A 20,289-nucleotide genomic window follows, 5' to 3' on the forward strand; every position below is an offset into this window, starting at 1 on the left:
ATGAGTTGGACACTCCTGCTCTAAAACATCCCAGCTTTTCTGGGTTCTCTGTGACACTTCCATGCTTCTCAGCATGTCTCACCTGTCAGATCCCACAGCACAGTTGGGAGCTGGTGCATCTTCCCAGCATTATCCGAATGCTTAAACCTCGTGCAGTGTGCGCTGGCTGGGGCTGCAGGGCTGAGGCCACCTTTGCCTGCAGAGGGAAGGTGGCATGTGTACAGGATAATCCTCTTTTCGTGTAGGAGGTATAAACAGGGCCCATTTTTCTACTGCACAGGCTGCCATCTCGTGGGCACTGTCTGGCACATGCATCGCCCTGGAAATAGTAACTCCCAAGCACAAGTAACTGTCAATATTGTGCTCTGCTGATCTGCGCAAACCGCAAAGCTTCAGGTCCTTGGCTTTGGAAGATTACAGAGGAGCAGAGACGATGGAGTTGTTCAGTTTGTAACATGGTTGGTGGGACAGATTTTCCATAAAAATAACTGTTTCAACAGGCAAATCTGCAGATGCCAGTGTGGAATACTAAGGGCAGCAACAGCAAGTTCAGCATACTTCTTACACAAAAGCTAAAACCCTGCTGCCTATGTGACTATATGAGCTCCAGGCTGCTGCTGTTCTGTCATCGCATCAACACAGTGCACTCAGGCATCCAAAAGTAACGGAGATCTTCGTATTGACGTCAGAAAGTTTTGGCTCTGGTTCAGATGCGAGGCAATCAGAGCTAGCTTAAAATTTGCCAATGGACCCTGGTGCTGTCACGAGCACCCTGTCTTTAGAGGGGTAAGTTACGCCCTCAGAAATGAAGGAAGGTTGTGATATTTTCTTACTGATCTTTTAGGATATAGCAACTTGAGTCAGATTTCATGTTTCTACCTCTTGCATTGTGACAATCTGCTGTCAAATCAGTGTAAATGTGCCTTGTGCTTTTTCAGGCACTTATTACACAATATTAATCAAAATTACTGGGCAGGTTCAGAGTGGGATATTTAGGGCTTGGGTTAAATTATTTCAAAATTTACTAAGGCTTATGCTGGATCAGTTCATCACCATTGAACTATTTTTTTATCTACTCTGACACCACTGGAATTTCCCAGCAGTCCAACAGTGCAAGGGCTTTTCATCATATGGAGAAGTTCAGGAATAAAGATTGCATTCAAACACTTTTTCTCAAGATGAATTAACTTTTAAGCAGAGAGAAAACCTCATCTCATAATGTTGCGCCTCTTTTTCAGTAACCCTCAGGTTCAAAACAGTTTACCTGATGAATCTGTGTCCATGCTGCATGGCTAAAGTGAAAATACATGCTGGAGGAAACCACTTTGATTTCAGTACTTTCTAGCTCTGGTCACCAGGAAGAAAAGGAAACTTGATCTCCTCTCATCCTTATCCCCCAACAACACTTGAAGCTTCAATTTGCTACACTGCAGTAATCCTTCTATGATAGAAAAGGGTATTAGTCTGGGTGGAGAAGCAGTTTGAGTATTTTTACTCACTTTGGGTCATTTTGTGGTAGCATTTTCAAGTCAGAATCATCCAATGTTTGTCTTGTAAGTTAGAAATGAGACCAGTGTTTAATTTTGTGCCTGTTTCTGGAATGTAACAAATGGAATGTATAGGGTGCCTTTTCACTTTCCACACTGCCCCATGCACAGGGATACACCAGCTGAACCATGACACTTCTCTCCTTGAGCCAGGGGTGTTCCAGTTTAAAGAGGATCAGTCACTTCAGGTTAGAGGAGAAGGTGGATTTTCCTTCTTCTGAGAGAATTTCCCTCCCAACTCCCTTTCTTTGCTACTACTCCAATACTGCTAGAAAGGACTTAATCCTGAGGACTTAGTAAAATAACTTCTGACAAATACACGACTTCATCCCTGGAATGGACTGGACATCATACACAGTGACAAGTATTTGAAAATATTTAACGGGTAGAGATATTCCTGCCATCTCCCTTTTATGACACACTCAGCAGTACACGTGGCATCCTAAATCTGTTTTGTCAACTGAGTCCCGATTTTAATACAGCACATTATACAGAAGCAGACATCCTGCTTAGTCTTCAAAGACTCGCTATTCCCCATGCGCAGCCCCCATGCAACTGCTCCTATCTAATTACATGCGGTGACAGCCTTGAGCTGGCTCCCTTCCTTTGACACCACAGCGGAGCGTTCACTGGCTGAGTTCTCAAGTAGGACGCACAGCATGCCAGATCTAAAACTGCAAGCATTTCTGTTCACAATGTCTTTGGCTGTCTCACTGCACCAAAAATACACTTTTTAAACTTTTTTTTTTTCCTGGAAAGCTAATTTTGCCAGTCCTAAAATGCTTGCCTGCAGAAGCAGATTAGATTTCAACTTTTTGGATAGCTGCAGTGAGCAGTGTCATCTGTGTGTCAGCATTAGAAGGCAGGAATGTGTTTTGCTAAAGTTCTATCCAGATGGGCTGGTCAAGATGAGTTTCATGTTTCTTTCTGTTAGGTAAGTGTCATTTTCACTGTACCAGTATCAAAAAGTCCCAGGTAAGGTCAGCAGCATGCTATGCTATTCAAGCTAAATGGTCTGAGCTGACAAGACGCAACGGATGGCAAAGAGAATACACAGCCAGCTCCTACAGGTCAGAAATCCTGATCCTGCACCCCAGAAATCATGAAACTAGCTTCAAAAGCATATGAACATTAAACAAAAGTGGGGTCTATGTTTATCGTTTCCTAGGTTTGCTTGGTTATTTGGAGCTGTTAGGAGGCACTCTGTCACATTCTCAGCATTTTTCTGAAGCTTTGACAGAGAGATGCTTTGCACCAAAATGACTCTTGTGAGACCAAGGATGGCTTCGCAGTTACCTGAAAAGGCAACAGTTTCATCTTTCTTTCGTCAAATAAAAATAATAATGACTTCCACATAATGCTGGAGAGTTGAAGCTGTAAGAAAGACATCAAATATCATTACTCCACCTACCCACTACTGAGAGTGGGTACCACTGAGCATGACAGATGGCAAATTTTGAGACAGCTCCAACTTGTGATAAGACTGCCAGGAGAGTAGAGGGAGGAGGGAACAGAAACAAGAGAATTGGTAAAATAAACACAGGTGAGAAGACATGAGAAAAGGCAAAAAGATAAGAAGGTGATTAAAGGCAGAGAAGCTTCACTGCCTCCTCCCCTCCCTTGTATCTTGATTTCTACCAGAGCTATGCTAGATAAAGATCTGTGAATATTATTTCAATGTCCTGTAGCAAGCTCTGCTCCTCACAGCCACTGACCTGCTGCTCAGAACTAGGTAAAAAGCAGATCTTTCTTCCCTGAAGTCAGGCTGCAAGTCCTAAAGTGCACTGGAGGAGCACAGCCCATCCCTGCTCTCCTTTTTTGTGGTCCTTTCCAGCCATTGCCTAAGAACAAACTGATAGTCCTTCAGAAATGCACTCTGTTTTGAGGGTAGAAACAACATGGCAACACTTCTCTGCTCAATGAAAAGGTTATAGCATCTTTTTTTCCATCTGATTTGCTTCAGACGAATTAATATAGCTAGTAAGATCTGAGCAGCATTTTTCCCAGGAGGAGCCTAATCTTGAATGCCTTAAATGCAGACTTGGGCACTTCTGGAAATGGACCGATTTTCCAAAGTGTGGAAGAACTGCAGCCTCTGTGGTTCTCGGGAATGCAGCACTTTTGAATATCTGCCTCTCCAATCACGAAAGAAGATATTATGGTGCTTCTGGAAAGCTTATTCTTCGGTTTTTTAACTGTAGCAACTTATTCCACACTGTGAAACTTACTGGGTGACCTAGAGGAAAGCTTTAAGCATAAACTTTGCAGGTTGCTGTTCCCAGAAAGGCTCTCGGGAAGAGTGGAAGATACCTGGACATGTTCTAGGTACAGACTTGTCCGGATCCTCATCAGTACCAGCCTCTGGCATCTGCCATTTCCTCATCTACTTCCTCAAAATCCAGACCTTTGCTTAAATGTGCTACAGGTAAACCATAACTGCTTTGAATCACACAACAGAGGTAGAACAGATTAAGACAGAGATAAAAACTTAAGTTTTCATTTAAAATGAATTCTAAAGATAAAAAAGGGATTTCAGAAATTAGACAAAACAGAGATCCATAAATTCAACGTGAATATTAACATGTATCCATGTGTATGTGTGTCTATACACATATACAGGTATATTTGAGTTAGGAACAAAATAATACAAACCAGAGGAAAATCATTCCAACAAACAGAGAAATTCTACTGCAAACACTAAACCTAAGTGGCCTCATTTACTGGACTAGGTAGCCATGAAGTTGTTTCAAACTGTGGAGGATACAGTTCTAACCAATAACTTTCAGTCTAAATTATTCTGTTGCTCTGACAATATACTGCTCCTGTTCTCAGATGGGAGCATGCCGCATTTGTGTGCCACATTTTTAATATCTTTTGAAGTTTACTTGGAATAGAAACAGCGTAAGATTCAGAGGTTAGTTGGGTCACCTTTTATTCTTTGGGAGAATGGCTTTGTCACTATCTGTGATTTTCATGTTATTAACAGGACACGAAAGCTGAGAGAGCAGAGACTGGCAGACGTGGAGGAGAGGTGGGTGGGAGGGATGGAGGAGGCGAATCTGGAATCCCTCCCCATCTTTTTATGCCAGAGGGAACCAGACAGGGAAGCTGGCTGGAGGACAGGCTGTCATCAACTCTCATTATTTTGAGGGTTGCATATTTTTTAAATGTAAAGACAAAGCTTTGTGACTCATGTATTTGCAGAAGGCTGAGTGATCTTTTGAAGCCTGAAAAAGGACAGCCTCTCCGAGTATGATGGAGCACGATCAAATAAATCCTACTGAGGACAGGTGTCTGGATATCTTCTTTTGGGTTTAACCATCCCACTTTCTACTTTGTCTCCTGGCAGCAAAGCACAACCTCCTTTTCCAAGCCACTTGAGGCTTCAAGTCCTATTCCTCAATGCCTGAGCAGTGCGGAAGAGAGAGCACTGACCAATTTAAAGCTAAAGCCAATCTAAACAGATGGGCAGCTGACAAGAATAAAGACACATGAATGCCTCAGCACATGGAAAAGAGATTTAAATAATAATTATTCCCTTTCTTCTTATAATGTCATTCAAAACACTCTACGTGAGTGCAAATGGATCCCCAGACAAACACAAAACACAGCTGACTGCAAGGACCAATGCCACTTCTGGAGTCTCAGGAACAGCCAGGTGCTACCAGTTCTGAACTCCCTCTGCCACAACCCAATATAGCAGACATTTAAGACAAACCACTAAAAGTGAACAAGGCTGACCGTGGAGCTACAGTGATGCAAATTACACAAATATTTAGGACCATCCCTGTATGCATTAAGTCCCGCTGCTTCCTCTGCTGCTATGTACGTGTCAATGAATGATTCTGGCTCCTTCGTATTTTTTACAAGCCAACTTTAAATCACAATTAATAAAGGTTCTTTCAACAATTTCATTTTAATCAGAGGAGTAATATATGACATACTATCCCTTCTAGTAGCTGCCTGGAGAGTTTCTCAGAGGGAAGGGCAGAGAAAACACTGCCTAATATTCTACTGTAATCTTAGCTCTCACAGATCTTTGTTCAGCAATATAAAACTGGCATTTTAGCTTACAAGAAACAGATACTTTCCTCTACCAAGGACTATTTATAGGCACCCTTGCTATAACATAGCAGACAGAGATCTTGGCCATAAGAACCCACATCCATTTAATACTATACCATACAACTACTATAAAACAATAATGCAACTGTATTAGAAATCCTCATCTCGCGGATCCAGAAGTACTGATGATGCTTTCGTGTCACACCCTATGGCTAGTCTGTAGGGATGGGACTACAGGAAACTCGGGTGAGCAGAGAAGCTGAACTACAACACTGCTCTCTTCAACACCGCGCCCGGCTCCAGACCCGCAAGCCCGGGGGCGAGGGCGGTGCCTGCGGGCCGCCGCTGCCCGGGGGAGGGGATGGCGGGCGGGCAGGGCGCTCCCCGCAGCCTCTCTCCCGCCCACACGGCGCGGCGGCGGCGCGGGCAGCATGTGGGCAGCGGCCCCTCTCTTCCTCCTCCTGCTGCTGCTGCTGGCGCGGTTGCGGCGGAGCGGGGCGGTGCCGCTGGAGCCGGCCGGCCGAGCCGTGCTCATCACCGGCTGCGACAGCGGCTTCGGGCACCTGCTGGCGCTCCGCCTCCACCGCCTCGGCTTCACCGTCTTCGCCGGCTGCCTGTGCCCCGGCGGCGAGGGGGCGCGGCGGCTGCAGCGAGAAGCGGGCGCCGGCCGCCTGCGCGTCCTGCGGCTCGATGTCACCCGCGCCGGGGACGTGCTGGCGGCCAAGGAGCTGGTGCTCAGCCACCTGCCCGAGCGAGGTGAGGTGAGGCGGGCGGGGAGGCCCTTGGGACGCGGGGGGGCAGCGGTGCGAGTTCCGCTTTCGGCTACCGGAGCTCCGGGGGCGGCCGCTCCTCGGCTCGGCCCCATCCACCGCCTGGGCGAGGCGGCTCCCGGGCAGCGTGAGGGGCGGGCGGGGAGGGCAGGACCGGCGGACACGGGAATCCCAAAAACAGCCCCTACGTTCGCCCGGGGTTTGGAGGGGGCTGGTGCATTGGTGCTTAGCTAAGCGGTACACAAATCGTGGCCTATCCAAAGATCCTGACAGTGGAAAGTGGGTGCGCTTTTCCCTGTGCTACAGGTGTTACCTGTCTGCCAGAAAAGAAAATCCCCAGTACAGGGATCCCTGGGATCCCTCCCCAGGTATCCAACAGAAGGAAACTGCAGGGAATGCAAGGAAGAACAAGAACAGAGGAGGCAGCAGGAAGGTGATGTATTTCTGGGCATGAATTCTGAAAGGGAAAATAAATAAAAGAAATGCCGATAAGACAGCTGCCTTGCCACACGGGACCAGCTGCTTTGTGGTACAACTTGAGGTTTGCCAAACTCATCCCTCAAAGGTTTACTTAAAAGGAAACATGTCAATTATACACCCTACAAGGAACACACGCCGAGGGGAATGGATAGATTTTAGCTTGCAGAATCATTGCAAACAACCTAAATCCTGGGTTATCCCTTAAGAACACATGACAGGGTGCAGGTAGTAGGATCAGAGTTACCTCCTTTCCTACTTAGGCTGCAGGGCGAGAGTCACCCAGCGTAATACCGGGGGATCCACTTGGCGCAGAACAGGCTTACTCAGGCTCAGAAGTAAGATTCCCTCAGAACTACAAACACCTCCTGCTTACACAGGGAATATAAGCGAGAATAAAGCATGCAGAATGATAATGAAATGCAAGGTCTCTGCCTGCCTGGTCTCTTAGCACGTTGGGAAAGGGATGAAATCAGAAGTGAAGTAAGAAAAAGCCTAGATGCTGCTCAGTAAGTAAGTGTATTTATGGTTGATCTTGACCTTATCTGATTAAGAGTCAGAGCCTTCCCCTCTCAGGCTCTTTCCCAAGCTGCAGAGACAACACAGATGACTCACACAAGCCCTTACAGGCTTGATGGGGACTGGGTCACCTGAAACTCTGGGTTACAGACAATTTATCCTGTAATTCTGACAGTTTATGCAATGATGGTGTTCATGCTGTCATGTAGACTCAAGTCCACAGTTCAGCACTAACTTGCTGGTTGTCCTTGTTCATAAGTGTGTGGATGTGCCTTCAGGTCAAGGCTAATCACATGAGAGATGTCAGGGCTTGCTGGAGGGGCCAAGAAAGACAAAATCTAGTTTTATAGTTTCAGACAGCACATACACCATTTGGGAAAACTCCCAATTATCAAGTAATTGTCCTCCTAAATTTATTAAATAAAAAAGAGCAAAAAGTTATTTTAAAGTGATATTAATAGAGTGAATGCCGTAAGTCTTCTTCATAATTTATAAAATATATGGGCATAAATTTGTTATCTCAAATGTAACAAGACTGTGAGGATACTTATGTAGAATCTTTAAGCATAAGACTTCAGTAGGAGTGATCCTTCTTGGCATATCTGAAAATAGATGCTTTTGTTGGTATTTTAACTTGATAAAAACAATTTCAATTTAATGATTCAAACTGAAGGTTAACTTTCTTATTTTTTTTTACATTCTGGTCAAAGAATTATGAACCATCTGTAACTGCATTTATATTCTGAAAGTACCTAAAAGATGAGAAAAGGATGTTTGCTCTGCAGAGAGCATTTTATCTGCTACTTAAAGGTTCCCAAAGCGCAGGCAGCACAGCATGTGCCTCAATGTCTCATCAGTTAAGGAACTTTCTGTGGTGAAACCTTGGGACATTTTCCCTACTGGGTCATAGACAGGAGCCTCCATGGCCTGCACCAGGAGACAGATCACACTGAAAATCAAGTACATGTGGGACATTTGTAGTAAGGAGAACAAAGAGCAGGTGGTGAGACCAGTGGACTGTTTTAAATAAGCACTGGACAGACAGAAAACCTGCTTTTGGGGGTTTTTTTGCACAAACAATTCAAACTGATGTAGGAATCCAGGGCTGTGCTGAAAGGTTATAGTAGATCACAGATTATCTTACTTAAAAACCTGTGAGAGCATCCACCTTTAAAATAGTTACAGTCAATGTTCTGGATGCTCTTTTAGCTGGTAAGAACTGTTGGACAGTTCTGTCTCTCCCTCCTCTTCCCTCAGAACAGGTAATTGTATTCAGCAAATTCCTGTAGAAAATGAAAAAAGGGATCTGTCTCTGGGAATCACTACACATTTCCTTAGGTATTGTTGCCTCTTTGCACTTCTTGCCATTTTTACTATAATCAGTTTAACTCAGGTACCACAGATTTTAAGTACATCACACCAGTGTGCTGGACTTAGAAAGTCAGATCACTAAAACACTCCTGTATCACTCAAAAAATGGTCAAAAAGAAAACCCTTTGGCAGTCTTCAGGTTTAATGGTAAGTGTGTGAAGGCTACGCATTCCACACTAAAACCTCAGAAGGTGTCACCAACAAGGAGAAAGCAGTTGAACAGCCATCGCTTTTTGCATGCTGTGTTTAAATAGCTCAGAGTAAATACTGGTAAAGAGTAAATATTTGTTCTTTATGATTACAGTATCATCCTTTCCGTGGACTGTGCATCTCAGACAAGTATGACTTGTGTGAATGCCAGGCATTGGCAGATATGCTGTCTTCCAAGTCATTATAATCTGATAAGCCAGAATTTTGTCCTTTATCTGAAATCTTTCATTGTAGTTGATGAAAATACATGTTTTCTTGTATTTATTACACCTCTCTGCACTATTTTCCTCCTTTCAAACTTGCAGAATGCTTCTGCTTATATTTTCATAAAGTCTGTTGAGCCTGGTCAGCATCACATACTGTTTTGTACTAGATCTGATACATGCACAAAGTAAGAGAGTCCCTGTCCTGAAGAGTGTGCAGTCTGCCACAGAGGGTTCTCCAGACAAGAAGCTGGCAGTGAACAGAGGCTCAGAGAACTCAGGTCCATCCTGAATCTTGTTCTTTGGCAGATTTCAGTTGCTTCAAACCCAGACCCAAGTTGAAGAGGCTCTACACTGTAAAGCTTGTATTTTTTGCCTAAAGTCCCAATGAAGAAGTTAACACAGCTGGCTGGATATTCGACCACTTCATAGTTTGTTTCCTTGTAAATATTTGTTCTATTCTAGACTGTAAATTTATATCAGTCTGAAAGGATGGCAAATCAATTTCCGTAGTATGTAGCTCATTCTCTACAGCTGTCTCTCCTGCCTTTCTTTTTAATTGTTTTTTATGGCTTATGCACCCATTAAGATGACTTTCTAAAATATTTAGAGTCCTTTCTTGCTTAAAAAGAAGAAACTTCTTGCACTTGCACATTAAAACCGAGATGAAGTAGAACAGGAACTTCGGAGCATGTTGATTTGCAATTCTCTTAAGCGCTAAAGCAAACCTCAATTTTTTTTTCTGTTTAAAACAGGAATTCCCCTCCTTGCCTATTGTGAGTGGGTGACATGCAGCTAGCTAGAAGGGAGGGATATTAGTTTTAGTCCTGCATCCTACTTGCAGGTTATTAAATACTCCCCTCCACTTAATTTTTATTTCCTATTCACAGAATCCACCCAGTAGGCCCATAGTACCATATTTTCAACCAGACTTCCTATTCAAATAGACTCATCCTTTCAATGGAGATGACTACAACATAATATTCCGAGCAAAGGCTGGTGACTCATGAGCGTCCGTATCTGAAACTCAGGAGTCTTGGCTGACCTGTCACCACCGACACCCTGCATTGCCACAGACAGACTGGCTTGTTCCCTGCATTTTTTCCATATGAATACGGCAAATCACACTTTCCTTCCTTTGCCTGGTTTCCTCTAGTATTGGATTGTAATCTTTCAGGAAAGAGCCTGTCATTTTTACAGGGGCTCAGGTTTAGATAGAAACTCCAAAGACCCATGAAATCAAGAATACGTGTTTGAGTTTAGAAAATGTGGCTGAATTCAGAGATTATCTTAAGTTAGGTCTCCTAAAGTGATTTTTTAGATCCCCTGCTACAGCTCTTAATCTTTGTCCTCAGGATCCATTTTCCCAACACAGAGATCACTGAAAATCTCTTTGACGTCCAGTTCTGCTTGCCAGTTTATTTATTCCCTGCCTGCTGTAGCATATATGGTCTGAACACCCCTCTTCCTAAATTGTGCTTGGACTGAGTTCTGTTTTGACAGTCTGAGTAATTTTTCTTTTCCTGATCAAACTTCAGCTGCTTTTTCCTAATGTGTCTGTGCACGGACACTTTCAGGAAATGCAATGTCTTTTTCTTTCTGCGGTTCAATTCTTATTTGTGCCTTGTCCTTCTAGCTTTCCGAGGACTATGCAGCTCAGATAACCTGAGAAGTATAGCAAATATACAATGTATTTTGTATGCACATTTATAGCATTAATTTTTACCACAAACATTTCAGGAAAGGAAGAGCAAAGTTGATTGAAGTACCCTGAGTACATAGCTGGGCAGGTTGTTTCTCAGGAGGTAGGAAACTTTCTGAAAAAGTGGCATAAGGGAATAATGAACTGTTTGTTATTTGGGTAGAATTTTGCAAATTGATTCAACTGAACAAAGTGGCAGGAAAATTTGTGGAAAATATCAGAACATTTCTCACTTGGGAATGCTGAAATGTTCTGAGTAACAATATGTTTTGCTTGAGGGCAACTAAAATGTTTTGTACTGACCCCAAGCAAAATATCTTTTTATGTTTTATTTAATCTTCTCTTTAGAAAAGTTTGTTTCAGTTTAACTCAAGCAAGTTTTTCCCCTCTTTTGATTTGTCATCTGCACAGAAAGGAGCCATTATTTTGTGAACTCTGCCTGTTTGTACACTCAGGCTGGCCTCACCACTAACTGCCTGGACTCTTTGAAGGGCACGAGCGAAAGCTGACAAAGGGCTGGAGGGAAAACTCAAGCCCTACAAGCAAAATTCTGTGTTTCACAGTTTAGAGAAAGAAGAAGAAAATCAATTGTCTAAAGTTTGATGGCTGTATTTCTGAAGCCCTAAGGAATTCAGGGATATGTGGACCAAGTGTTCTTGCTTTGCTGTGCAGGATGCAGAGGCATTTAGGAAAAGTAAAGCTGAAAAGATCAGGGAACAGCTTTTACAGTGATGCCAGGCTTTAGTTTGTGTTGTGTTAGATTGTATTAAAAAAAAGCTAAGTACAGAGACCTCCAGCCTTAAGTAGAAACAGATGGGATATGCAGCTATGCAGTCCATCTGTAGATCAGATCACATGCAAGTACAAAAATATTGATAATTAGCTTTTACAGAGGACTGTCTAATCCACTGGTCTTGAAAAATTTTACAAGGATGTCAGTTCTGTGGGGTTGCTTCCATTTTAAGAAAGAGAAATAAGCTTACAGAGATCTACTTTACAGACTAATTTAAAAAAAAAAAAATATTGACTTTCAGCTTTAGCTGTTGTTGTAAAGGAAATAATGTATTGGCAGTTCCTAGCAGGGCTCTGGAAGGACCAAGATACCATGAAATCCTTGCAGGAGCTTTGTCAGAGAAGATCAGAAAGAGTTCAGCCCAAGGGTTTCTGCAGCACCTTCAGCAGGGTGACCCAGGGAATATCTTTGCCACCACGGGCACAAGATGCTGTGGCTGGGTCACATCACACCCATGCCCCAGACCCTGTGTCCAGAAGAAAGAAGAGAGGCACTGTTGTCTACTCTGCCTCACCAGAAACCTGGTCTTGGAGATCTTGTAGGAAGCATGACAAAACAATCATTTGCCTCAGACAAGTACAAGAAAGCTTTAAAAATGCATAAGCAAAATTTTCAAGGCTGGTGGAGACAGGCTGCAAACTTAGCTACCTTCTCTATGTTCTTAGTTACACTGCTGGTCACCCTAGAAATACCCTCAGTCTGGATTTGAGGACAGAAATAGGAATGTTTTCAAAAGCACCATGTCACTGCTTTACCATACATCTACAGATACGTGCTCTGAGGGCAAGAACAAGTCAGCATGGCTTAATCAGCATGTTTAGGCAGCACGTCAGCTCTGAACTGTGAGCACTCGACACTTCAAAGAGAAAGCATTTCCAACAGTCAAGGTTATTAGCGCTCACATGAAGTGTTCTGTGGCTTTGGGCTAAAGGGCTTGCACTTGATGTAGAACTGTGTCAGAACAAGCTTTGCTGCCGATACATTTCTGCTTGTAAACACTGAAATCTTACAGCATGTCAGGGGGCTGGGCTCCTTGGCTCTTAGACCCATTGTTTGTGGGGAGCAGAGTTGGGCAAGAGTACAAAATCCAAAAAATACTGTAGCCACTGACCTTACTTGGTTACTTTACGCAATGCTACACCCATGTACTTGATTCTGGCTGATTTCAGAAGGAATCAAAGCTCCAATCCTGAGCCAAAGCTTCAAGATTTAGGCTCCTAAATTAATCAGGCACTTTGAAAATATTACCCCCTAGCCTTTAGACTGCTTAATATAATTTTCACAAAGCTGCTCATAGCATGCACTGGGATTAAAGTAATTAAAATATCATGGTACACTGCATTGGCAGTAAGATGTAGTCTCCCAGATCATGTTATTCATAAGTAACTTAAGATGACTATAAAGTGATTATTAAATAGCACTGAGAGTTACATAGTCCAGATGAAGAAGACAATTATGTTCCTTCATTAAATAAAACATGCCTGCACTTATAAGTAGAAAAGACAAAAAGATAACAATTAAAAAGTTGTTTCCAAATCACTACTGTTGTTTTGTTGCCTAATGGTGGTCATTTGCAGTGAAAGATGCTTGTTGAGACATTTCTCTTCCATAGGTTTCTGGGGGCTTGTCAACAATGCAGGAATATCAACATTTGGTGAGACAGGGTGGCTGTCTATGGAGAAATATGAAAAATTTGCAGATGTGAATCTCCTTGGGAGCATCAGGACAACTCTGGCATTTCTTCCTCTTCTAAGGAAATACAAGGGTAATGCTAATCCACTGTTATTTAGAGTTGTAGAATAATTAGCTTACTATAATCAGGGTAATGTAGCATCTATAAAAGAAGCCTTAATTGTCTCTCATTGAACTGAAATGACAGCTTCCTTCTGGGTGGCCTGAAAGAGCAACTTGATCCTGAAAAGAAGGTGAAGTTCTGAGAGGAAAACATGCCCTTAAAGATTCTGTCTTTAGAATATACAGAAAAAAAGTAATTACAAATAATGGATTATCTCAGTGTTTGATTCAAGAGAGAGAATGCTTACAGTAGATCATTAAGCCCAAGCAAGACTTTTCAAGCACTGACAGTCAGAAAACACAAAGATCCAATAAACTCCTGCTTATCTTTATTATTTAGGCTTTACTATTTTACTGTTTGCCAATTAGAGGAAGGATGATCCTACAGAGGTGAACTAGAGGCATCCAACTTCCAGTTCCAAGCCTAGCAAGATCCTGTGACATTTGCAGGAAACTTCAAGTATGTGAAACAGTACTGTACAGAGATGCATGGGTATTGAATGGGATAAATTAATTTGCATGGACCTCCATATGCATGGGCTTTATCCTTTCTTCTGAGAAGAAATGGTTCAAATAGCCACCTGCAGCATTGCAGCATGTCTCAGTTGCTTTGCAGTTTGTTCCCTACCTGTCGCTATCTGTATTTGGGCTAGAAAGATACCCTTTTCCTTTCTCCCCCTTTTGCTTAGCTTGTCTGTTTAAGTTGTAAGCTCTTTAAGGTGAGGATTTGTTCTGTATGTATACAGCATCAAGCACAGTAAGGGCTAGGTTTCTTCCAGAAGCCCCAGATGCCACTGTTGCACAAAACATCAGTAAGATAAAAGCATCCCCTTTTTGGCTATGCTTCTTCCTGCTTGGTTGCCTTTGGTTGATGATATTCTGATGCAAGAAAAAAAAAAGACACCTTTAAATACTGCACGTTGGATGTGTTTTTGTAGAAGAATGTGCTATTGCATATACCCAGTGTGATACGTGGCATTTACATGGGGAGACCACTTTTTTTCTGTCATGTCCCACTTACTACTAAAACTCTGTGATGCTGATCCACCAGAGGCATTTGTCTGACTTCATGAATTGCAAGGGGTTACTCTGAAGCAAAAGGGACTAATTGTGTGTGTGATATTCAGCACATGCATAAACTTTTAGAAGATCCGCATTTGGATGGCTGCACACACACAGTACCTTATCTCAAAAGAGCACTCTGCATCTCACTCTTGGCTGTCAGTGCTGCCTTTATTAACTGCCCACGCTCCATTTTCAAGTCCCATCTATGTAGCAGAGGAAGCCAAAGTACTTCTAGAAATAATCTTTGTCCTGTCCTCTTGCTTGCTGGGTCAGCAGGACAGCTAAAGCTCATGTTTTTGGGGGCACCAAGTGACCTGTTCAAATGAAAAGCTTGAATTATGGATGTTAGAGCATTCTCCTAGGAAAGCTCTCTTAGGCAGAAGTGATGTGTCCCATATCCTGGGTGCCTGCCCCAAGTCACGTAGGTACTGGGTAACGGAGGCAGGGGTCATACTACCATCTTACCAGCCAGTAGCTGTGTTCTGAAGGAAGCGTCTGACTACCCCTACTCCCAGAAGAAACTTAAAGATTATTCATATTTGCAAAGGAAGGTATTGCCCTCCTAAAATTAAGCGTCCTACTCTGAGAGGAGCAACATCTCCCCATAACTTTTCCATATGGCCAGGCCAGCTGATGCAGCATCTTGATCAGCAAGCTGGTAGTTTTCCTGTTATTGTGTGTAAAATTTACTCCAGACACTGTGTAGGAAGGCAGGGAACCTAATTCAAAATGACAGATTTCACTGCATTTTTGTTATACCCTTTTGATATCCCACAAACCTGTACCATTTGGTCAGATTGGGGCACAGACGCTATCTGCATCTGTGACAGCAACTACGTTCTCCGTGTTGTTAGCAACGAGTCCATCTTCTCTCTCACCTCTGGTATTTGTGTATGCACATTCACACATTTCTTACTCCACGGTGTGACTATGTGATAGAAATTCACAAGTAAACAACAGCCCAGCACCTCAAATAAGAAATCTCTGCTATTTAATGCACGCCTGAACTTGGCAAGAGTTATAATGGGGAAAAAAGCAGCACAGATCAGGGAAATCACAGCAAGGCAGTGTAAGGCTGCACATATTCTATCAAATCACCTTTCTCTGTAGCAGCTTATCACTGTACAATCTGATTTTGGCTTTGTATGCACAGCTGTAAGCCAGGACTCGGTGCAGAAATGGTGGTATGAGTAGTCACATATCCACCACAAGAAAAATCATCTGCTTTTCTTCTCCGCACTTCTCCTATTACTAGCATTGTCCTTTATTACTATTCTTCAGTATAAAGTTTTAAGGGGACTGCTTTGTTTCCAGCTCTTTTATCCTGTGTCAGACTTGGAAGGACTCAGCAGGAATAAGCAGCACATTGGGAATGTGTTACGCTTTGTCCAGCCCAGCGTCTGTCACCAGATGGAAGGAAGGTTTTTGTGTGAAGTTCTCTGCTTTACACAGCTTGGTGCACTTCTGTGCTGGGACCTCACACTTACACAGCCCAGCTTTGCCATACTATGTAGTAAAACAGCATCATACTAAATACTACATTATTAGCAGCTCAGAAGACTCGGGTAAGACTCACTTCTATGATAAAGACTGAGAGTGAAGTTATGTTATTTGCACTGTTTTCTTTCCAGGACGCATTGTTTTCATGTCCAGCATTATTGCCTATTTTTCTCTGGGAAATGGCATTTATTCTATGACCAAGGCAGCTATTGAGAGATTTTGTGATGCTCTAAGACTGGAAATGAAGAAGTTCGGTGTTCGGGTAAGTGATGTAACAAGTAGCTGTTGTGTGAAACTCCCTGCTATTTCCAACATGGATTTTCATCTGAGAAAGAGAGAAGTTCACTCCTGAAATTTCATACAGAGCTGAAATGCATCTTTTTGTGGGGAAAGAAGCAAGCAATTTGCAGAAACAATACCAGACAATGGTGCAGGGGTGTAAATTTTGGTCACGGGAACAAGCACATGCAAAATATCTTGTGTAAAGCAAGTACTGTGCATCTGAATTACAAAGATAAAGATCTGACCTGAATCCAGGGGTGCAGCTTCACCTTGGAAAGAGGTGGTTTGTCCGTGGTTAATGAGCTGGAAATCACTAAGAATGGTGGACCTGGGTGATGTTTGCAATTCTTTGAAGCTGTGGGATAGCACTCCTCTGCTTTGTGCCAACAATCAGACTTCCACCCTTTCTCCACAACTTCTGCAGTGGAGAAACTTTCCAGGTCAGGCCTGCCTGTGCAGTGCCATGCTCTGTGAAGAGCTTGTGACAACACCAGGGAACTGAAACCTTCTCTGGGGTGGCTGCAGGAGCAAAGAGCCCAGGTGTGAGCGATATGCAGCAAAAAAGAAAGCTTGTCACATACCTGAGGGGTTCTTTCTCTCTCCTCTCACAACATCAGTGCTTAAAAGCTCCTTCCTTTTTGTGGGAATAGCTACACTACAAGAGGCAGTATCACACAAAGTAATGATGTTTTTATTCTCTAAACCTGAGAGCCTCTAAGAGTGCTCTTAGTGCCCTGTCTAAGCAACACTGATAGTCAAACCTGAAGCTTAGATCACTTAAGTAGCTTCACTAGGCTTTTTCACTGCAGTCACTTCATTGCTGAAACCCTTCTCAAACACCAGAAGTCTTCCCTTGAGGATTTATGTTGGTATACCTTTTATATACACAGATTTACAGTATTGTTCATAAGCTTTGCGTTGGAAGAAATTACAGCCACACATTATTAACTACCCCTCTCGGATAAATATAAACCTATAAAATGCAAGTTATTTTACACATCCTAATTCCACACAGCACGGTGAGGATTTGCATCAATTAGCTGAGGATAATCTCGAATGCATGGAAGAGCTTAGTTTAACAGGTTAGCTACTCCGGTCATTTTGGGATTTTTACTGTTCCCCCACCTCCAGAATAGCCTCAGCACACAATACAGTGAACCAGACTGCCAAACATTTCCACAATATCTATGTGAGTTATTTTTCTGTTTCTCACTGTATGCAAGACACTGGCTGGCCTTTGCCTCATAACCTGCCCTGCAAAGAGCTTGCAAAAAACAACTGTCCCTCTTCCCTGTGCTCCCTTCTATCACCGTGGGTTGTAGTCTTTAGAAATCAAGTCAGTCAAATGCCATGGAGTTTTTAATGTTGGATATCTACAAAGTTTTAACAAGCCCACTGCTAATGGGGGAAAGGCATGCATACTGTAAGCACTAAGCCTGCTCTGAAATTCCCCAGAAGCCTCATTAGTTAGCAGAACATTAGCAACAACACATGCAAAGAGAATAGGCAGAGCAGTAAAGGATTTGTGTGTCTTCAATTTAAATCCATATGCACAGAAATCTATGGAAATTTGCCAATGATATCTGTGAGAGCTAGACCAGGACCTTTGGTCCCCTCTGTTCTTGGCTGAAAACACCTATTTTAATTACACCCACCTGGAGAAATCAGCCATTCTTTCCCCAGGACCTTCTAATTCCCTGTGACATCTCCTTTTGTCCCAAACTGGGGCAAAAAAAATTACCAATCAGAGGCTTCACCACTGAGGGAAAAATCCAAAGTATTCCACTTTGGAGACATCAAAGTCATACTGAAATACTTTGTCTCACTATTGTCAAAACATTTATACCATTAAGCATTCTATATGAATCAAAGATGCATTATTGCATTCTGTGAAGGTATGCTGAGTAGTCAAAACAAGAACATTAACATCAGAGTAAAATGAGGAAGTCAGAATAAAGCACCTCTGCAATGTTTCACGGGAATGTATTTGATTTCAGTCAAGTTTTCAAGGTTAAAATTTCAACAAAGCAGTGTTTTCTGGAAGAAATCTGTCTGCAGAAAGCTTTTGATCTGTTTTAATGACTATCATATTTAATTGAATTCAGAATGACTGATTGCATTGTGGTAAGTTTTACATCTTGCTTTTAGGTCTGTATTATTCAGCCAGGAAATTATGCACGCTCTACAAAAATTCAGCCACCAATCAGTGCCGAAGAGATTTGGAATGAACTCAGTGAAGAAGAAAAGGCAGTTTACAATAAGGAATACGTTCAAGAGCGGGCAAACTTCTTCAACAGCATTCTCAGTGAGGGAAGCGCTAATGGCAATGAGGTTGTAGATGCTATGGTAGATGCTTTAACATCTCCTGCACCAAAGGCACGTTACATGGTAGCAAAGCTAAAGGAAAAAGCACTGGTGTTTGTGTGTGCTTTATTCCCAACTGTTGTGATGGATTACTTTATGTCTTATGCTCTGAGTAAAGTAAAACTTGCATAGCCTACGTTGGTACTGTTCAGTGATTCAGGCCGGGCAGTTTTTCCAAATGTGAAAGCCAGGGCTCAAACGGACACCCCCAGAAATCAGTAGAGTGGCACCAGTTAACTGATACAAACTTTAGATGGTGTCCCTAATCAGAAATGTCACTTTTTCATTGGGAGAAACATACAAGACTCCATGTAAAATTAACACTTTTTTTTCTAGGTAACTGTATTTCTCCCATGTGGAAAGAAAAACATACATCCACTTATGCTGCTTTATGTATCGCCTAGAAAATTTAACGCATCTTTTTCTAACGCAATACCAAGTTACTTGGTTGCAGACACGACAAAGTGGAGCATATCCTACCGGGCCATGGCATACCTGAAATCATTACAGCAGATATGAAAATACCTTATTTGTAGGAACCCAAGTAGTATGTTATTATTAATTTGTTGAGATGTTAATGGAAAAGTTAGGAATGAGGACTAGACCTTGAAATACTTTAAATAGAGTTAAGTGGCTGCAGAAAGCTAGGAAGAGTTGGACAATGAACCTGTAATACGGAAATGAGTTTTTGGCTAACTACAGTTCAGAACTTTTTCGGGTGTTCTGGGTAGATCTGTAACAAAGCCAATATGTCCTGGACTTTGGAAAATAAGTAGCATATTCCATTTACAAATTAATATTCCATTCTAAATAAACTCTGTCTTTTATCTAATGTCTGGATTAATCGATGTGTTAACCTAAAGTATAGTCAGGGAGCTAAATGCCAAGGTGACAGATATCAGTATGCAGTAGCAACCTACAGCTTAGAAAGAACATATTCAGCCTGGAGCTCTGTTTTTGCTACTATTATAGGCAATAAGGTCTGATGAAAAAATATCTATTAAAATGAACAGGAAAACTTTCATAACATGTATTACGAGAGTAATTGAGCAGAGCAGCTTCATTAGCAGCCTCCTACCAACTGATGTGGAACAGCTTCCTGTTTTATACATACACAGTTTTAAATTTGGCCTGGTTGTGGCATGGCACTCCGGGACCAAAAGATCCCAGAATAATTGGCATCAACTGTGGTGACACTGGTAGGTACAGAACAGCAGCATGGAGCATTAGCCTTCTCCATGCCAGGTCTCCCATATCAAACTGAAGACTCTGCTGTAAGTTGACCTAGTTAACTTTTTGGTCTGAACCAGAAATTGCGTCCTCTACCTGGGATATCTTTCCTAATATATTGAATTCATTACCAAGAAAAGTTACTTTCCCTTGTGGTAGGTAATTGGGCAGTCTGAGTCAGAAACACAGACGAGATGAGCAAATGGACAGACTACTACAGGTCCTCTTCTGATACACTCAGCAGAGGAACAGTCGTCTTACTGCACCTTTTTTAGCTTGTGGAACATCTTACTTCTCTTCCTAAATGCTGGACCCATCCCAAGAGCTCACACTGGTAAGAGGACAAGCTGGGGACTCCCACCTGTTCCCCTGCTTGTCAACAGTAAGATTATCAGAT

General features: G+C 42.5%; 1 protein-coding gene and 1 long non-coding RNA gene across 4 annotated transcripts in view; one reads left to right on the forward strand and one right to left on the reverse strand.

The window, feature by feature from the left end:
• LOC139827689 (uncharacterized) overlaps window positions 1–20,289 on the reverse strand; it is a 48,366-nt gene that overhangs the window by 25,017 nt on the left and 3,060 nt on the right. The gene's annotated exons all lie outside the window — the stretch shown is intronic.
• LOC136100176 (D-beta-hydroxybutyrate dehydrogenase, mitochondrial-like) lies at window positions 6,018–19,494 on the forward strand. Of its 3 annotated transcripts, XM_071805677.1 has the most exons (5): window positions 6,289–6,368; window positions 6,689–6,815; window positions 13,270–13,422; window positions 16,148–16,278; window positions 18,447–19,494. In XM_071805677.1, exons 1-5 carry the CDS (start codon window positions 6,303–6,305, stop codon window positions 18,792–18,794), a joined length of 825 nt encoding a protein of 274 aa, XP_071661778.1. In that variant the 5' UTR covers window positions 6,289–6,302; the 3' UTR covers window positions 18,795–19,494. The 3 variants fall into 3 exon arrangements, with proteins under 3 accessions (XP_065691115.1, XP_071661779.1, XP_071661778.1); XM_065835043.2 differs by lacking the exon at window positions 6,689–6,815 and having other exon boundaries at window positions 6,018–6,368; XM_071805678.1 differs by lacking the exons at window positions 6,689–6,815; window positions 13,270–13,422 and having other exon boundaries at window positions 6,018–6,368.

This window comes from Patagioenas fasciata, chromosome 3 (genome assembly GCF_037038585.1).
Source record: "Patagioenas fasciata isolate bPatFas1 chromosome 3, bPatFas1.hap1, whole genome shotgun sequence".
Lineage (NCBI taxonomy): Eukaryota > Metazoa > Chordata > Aves > Columbiformes > Columbidae > Patagioenas > Patagioenas fasciata.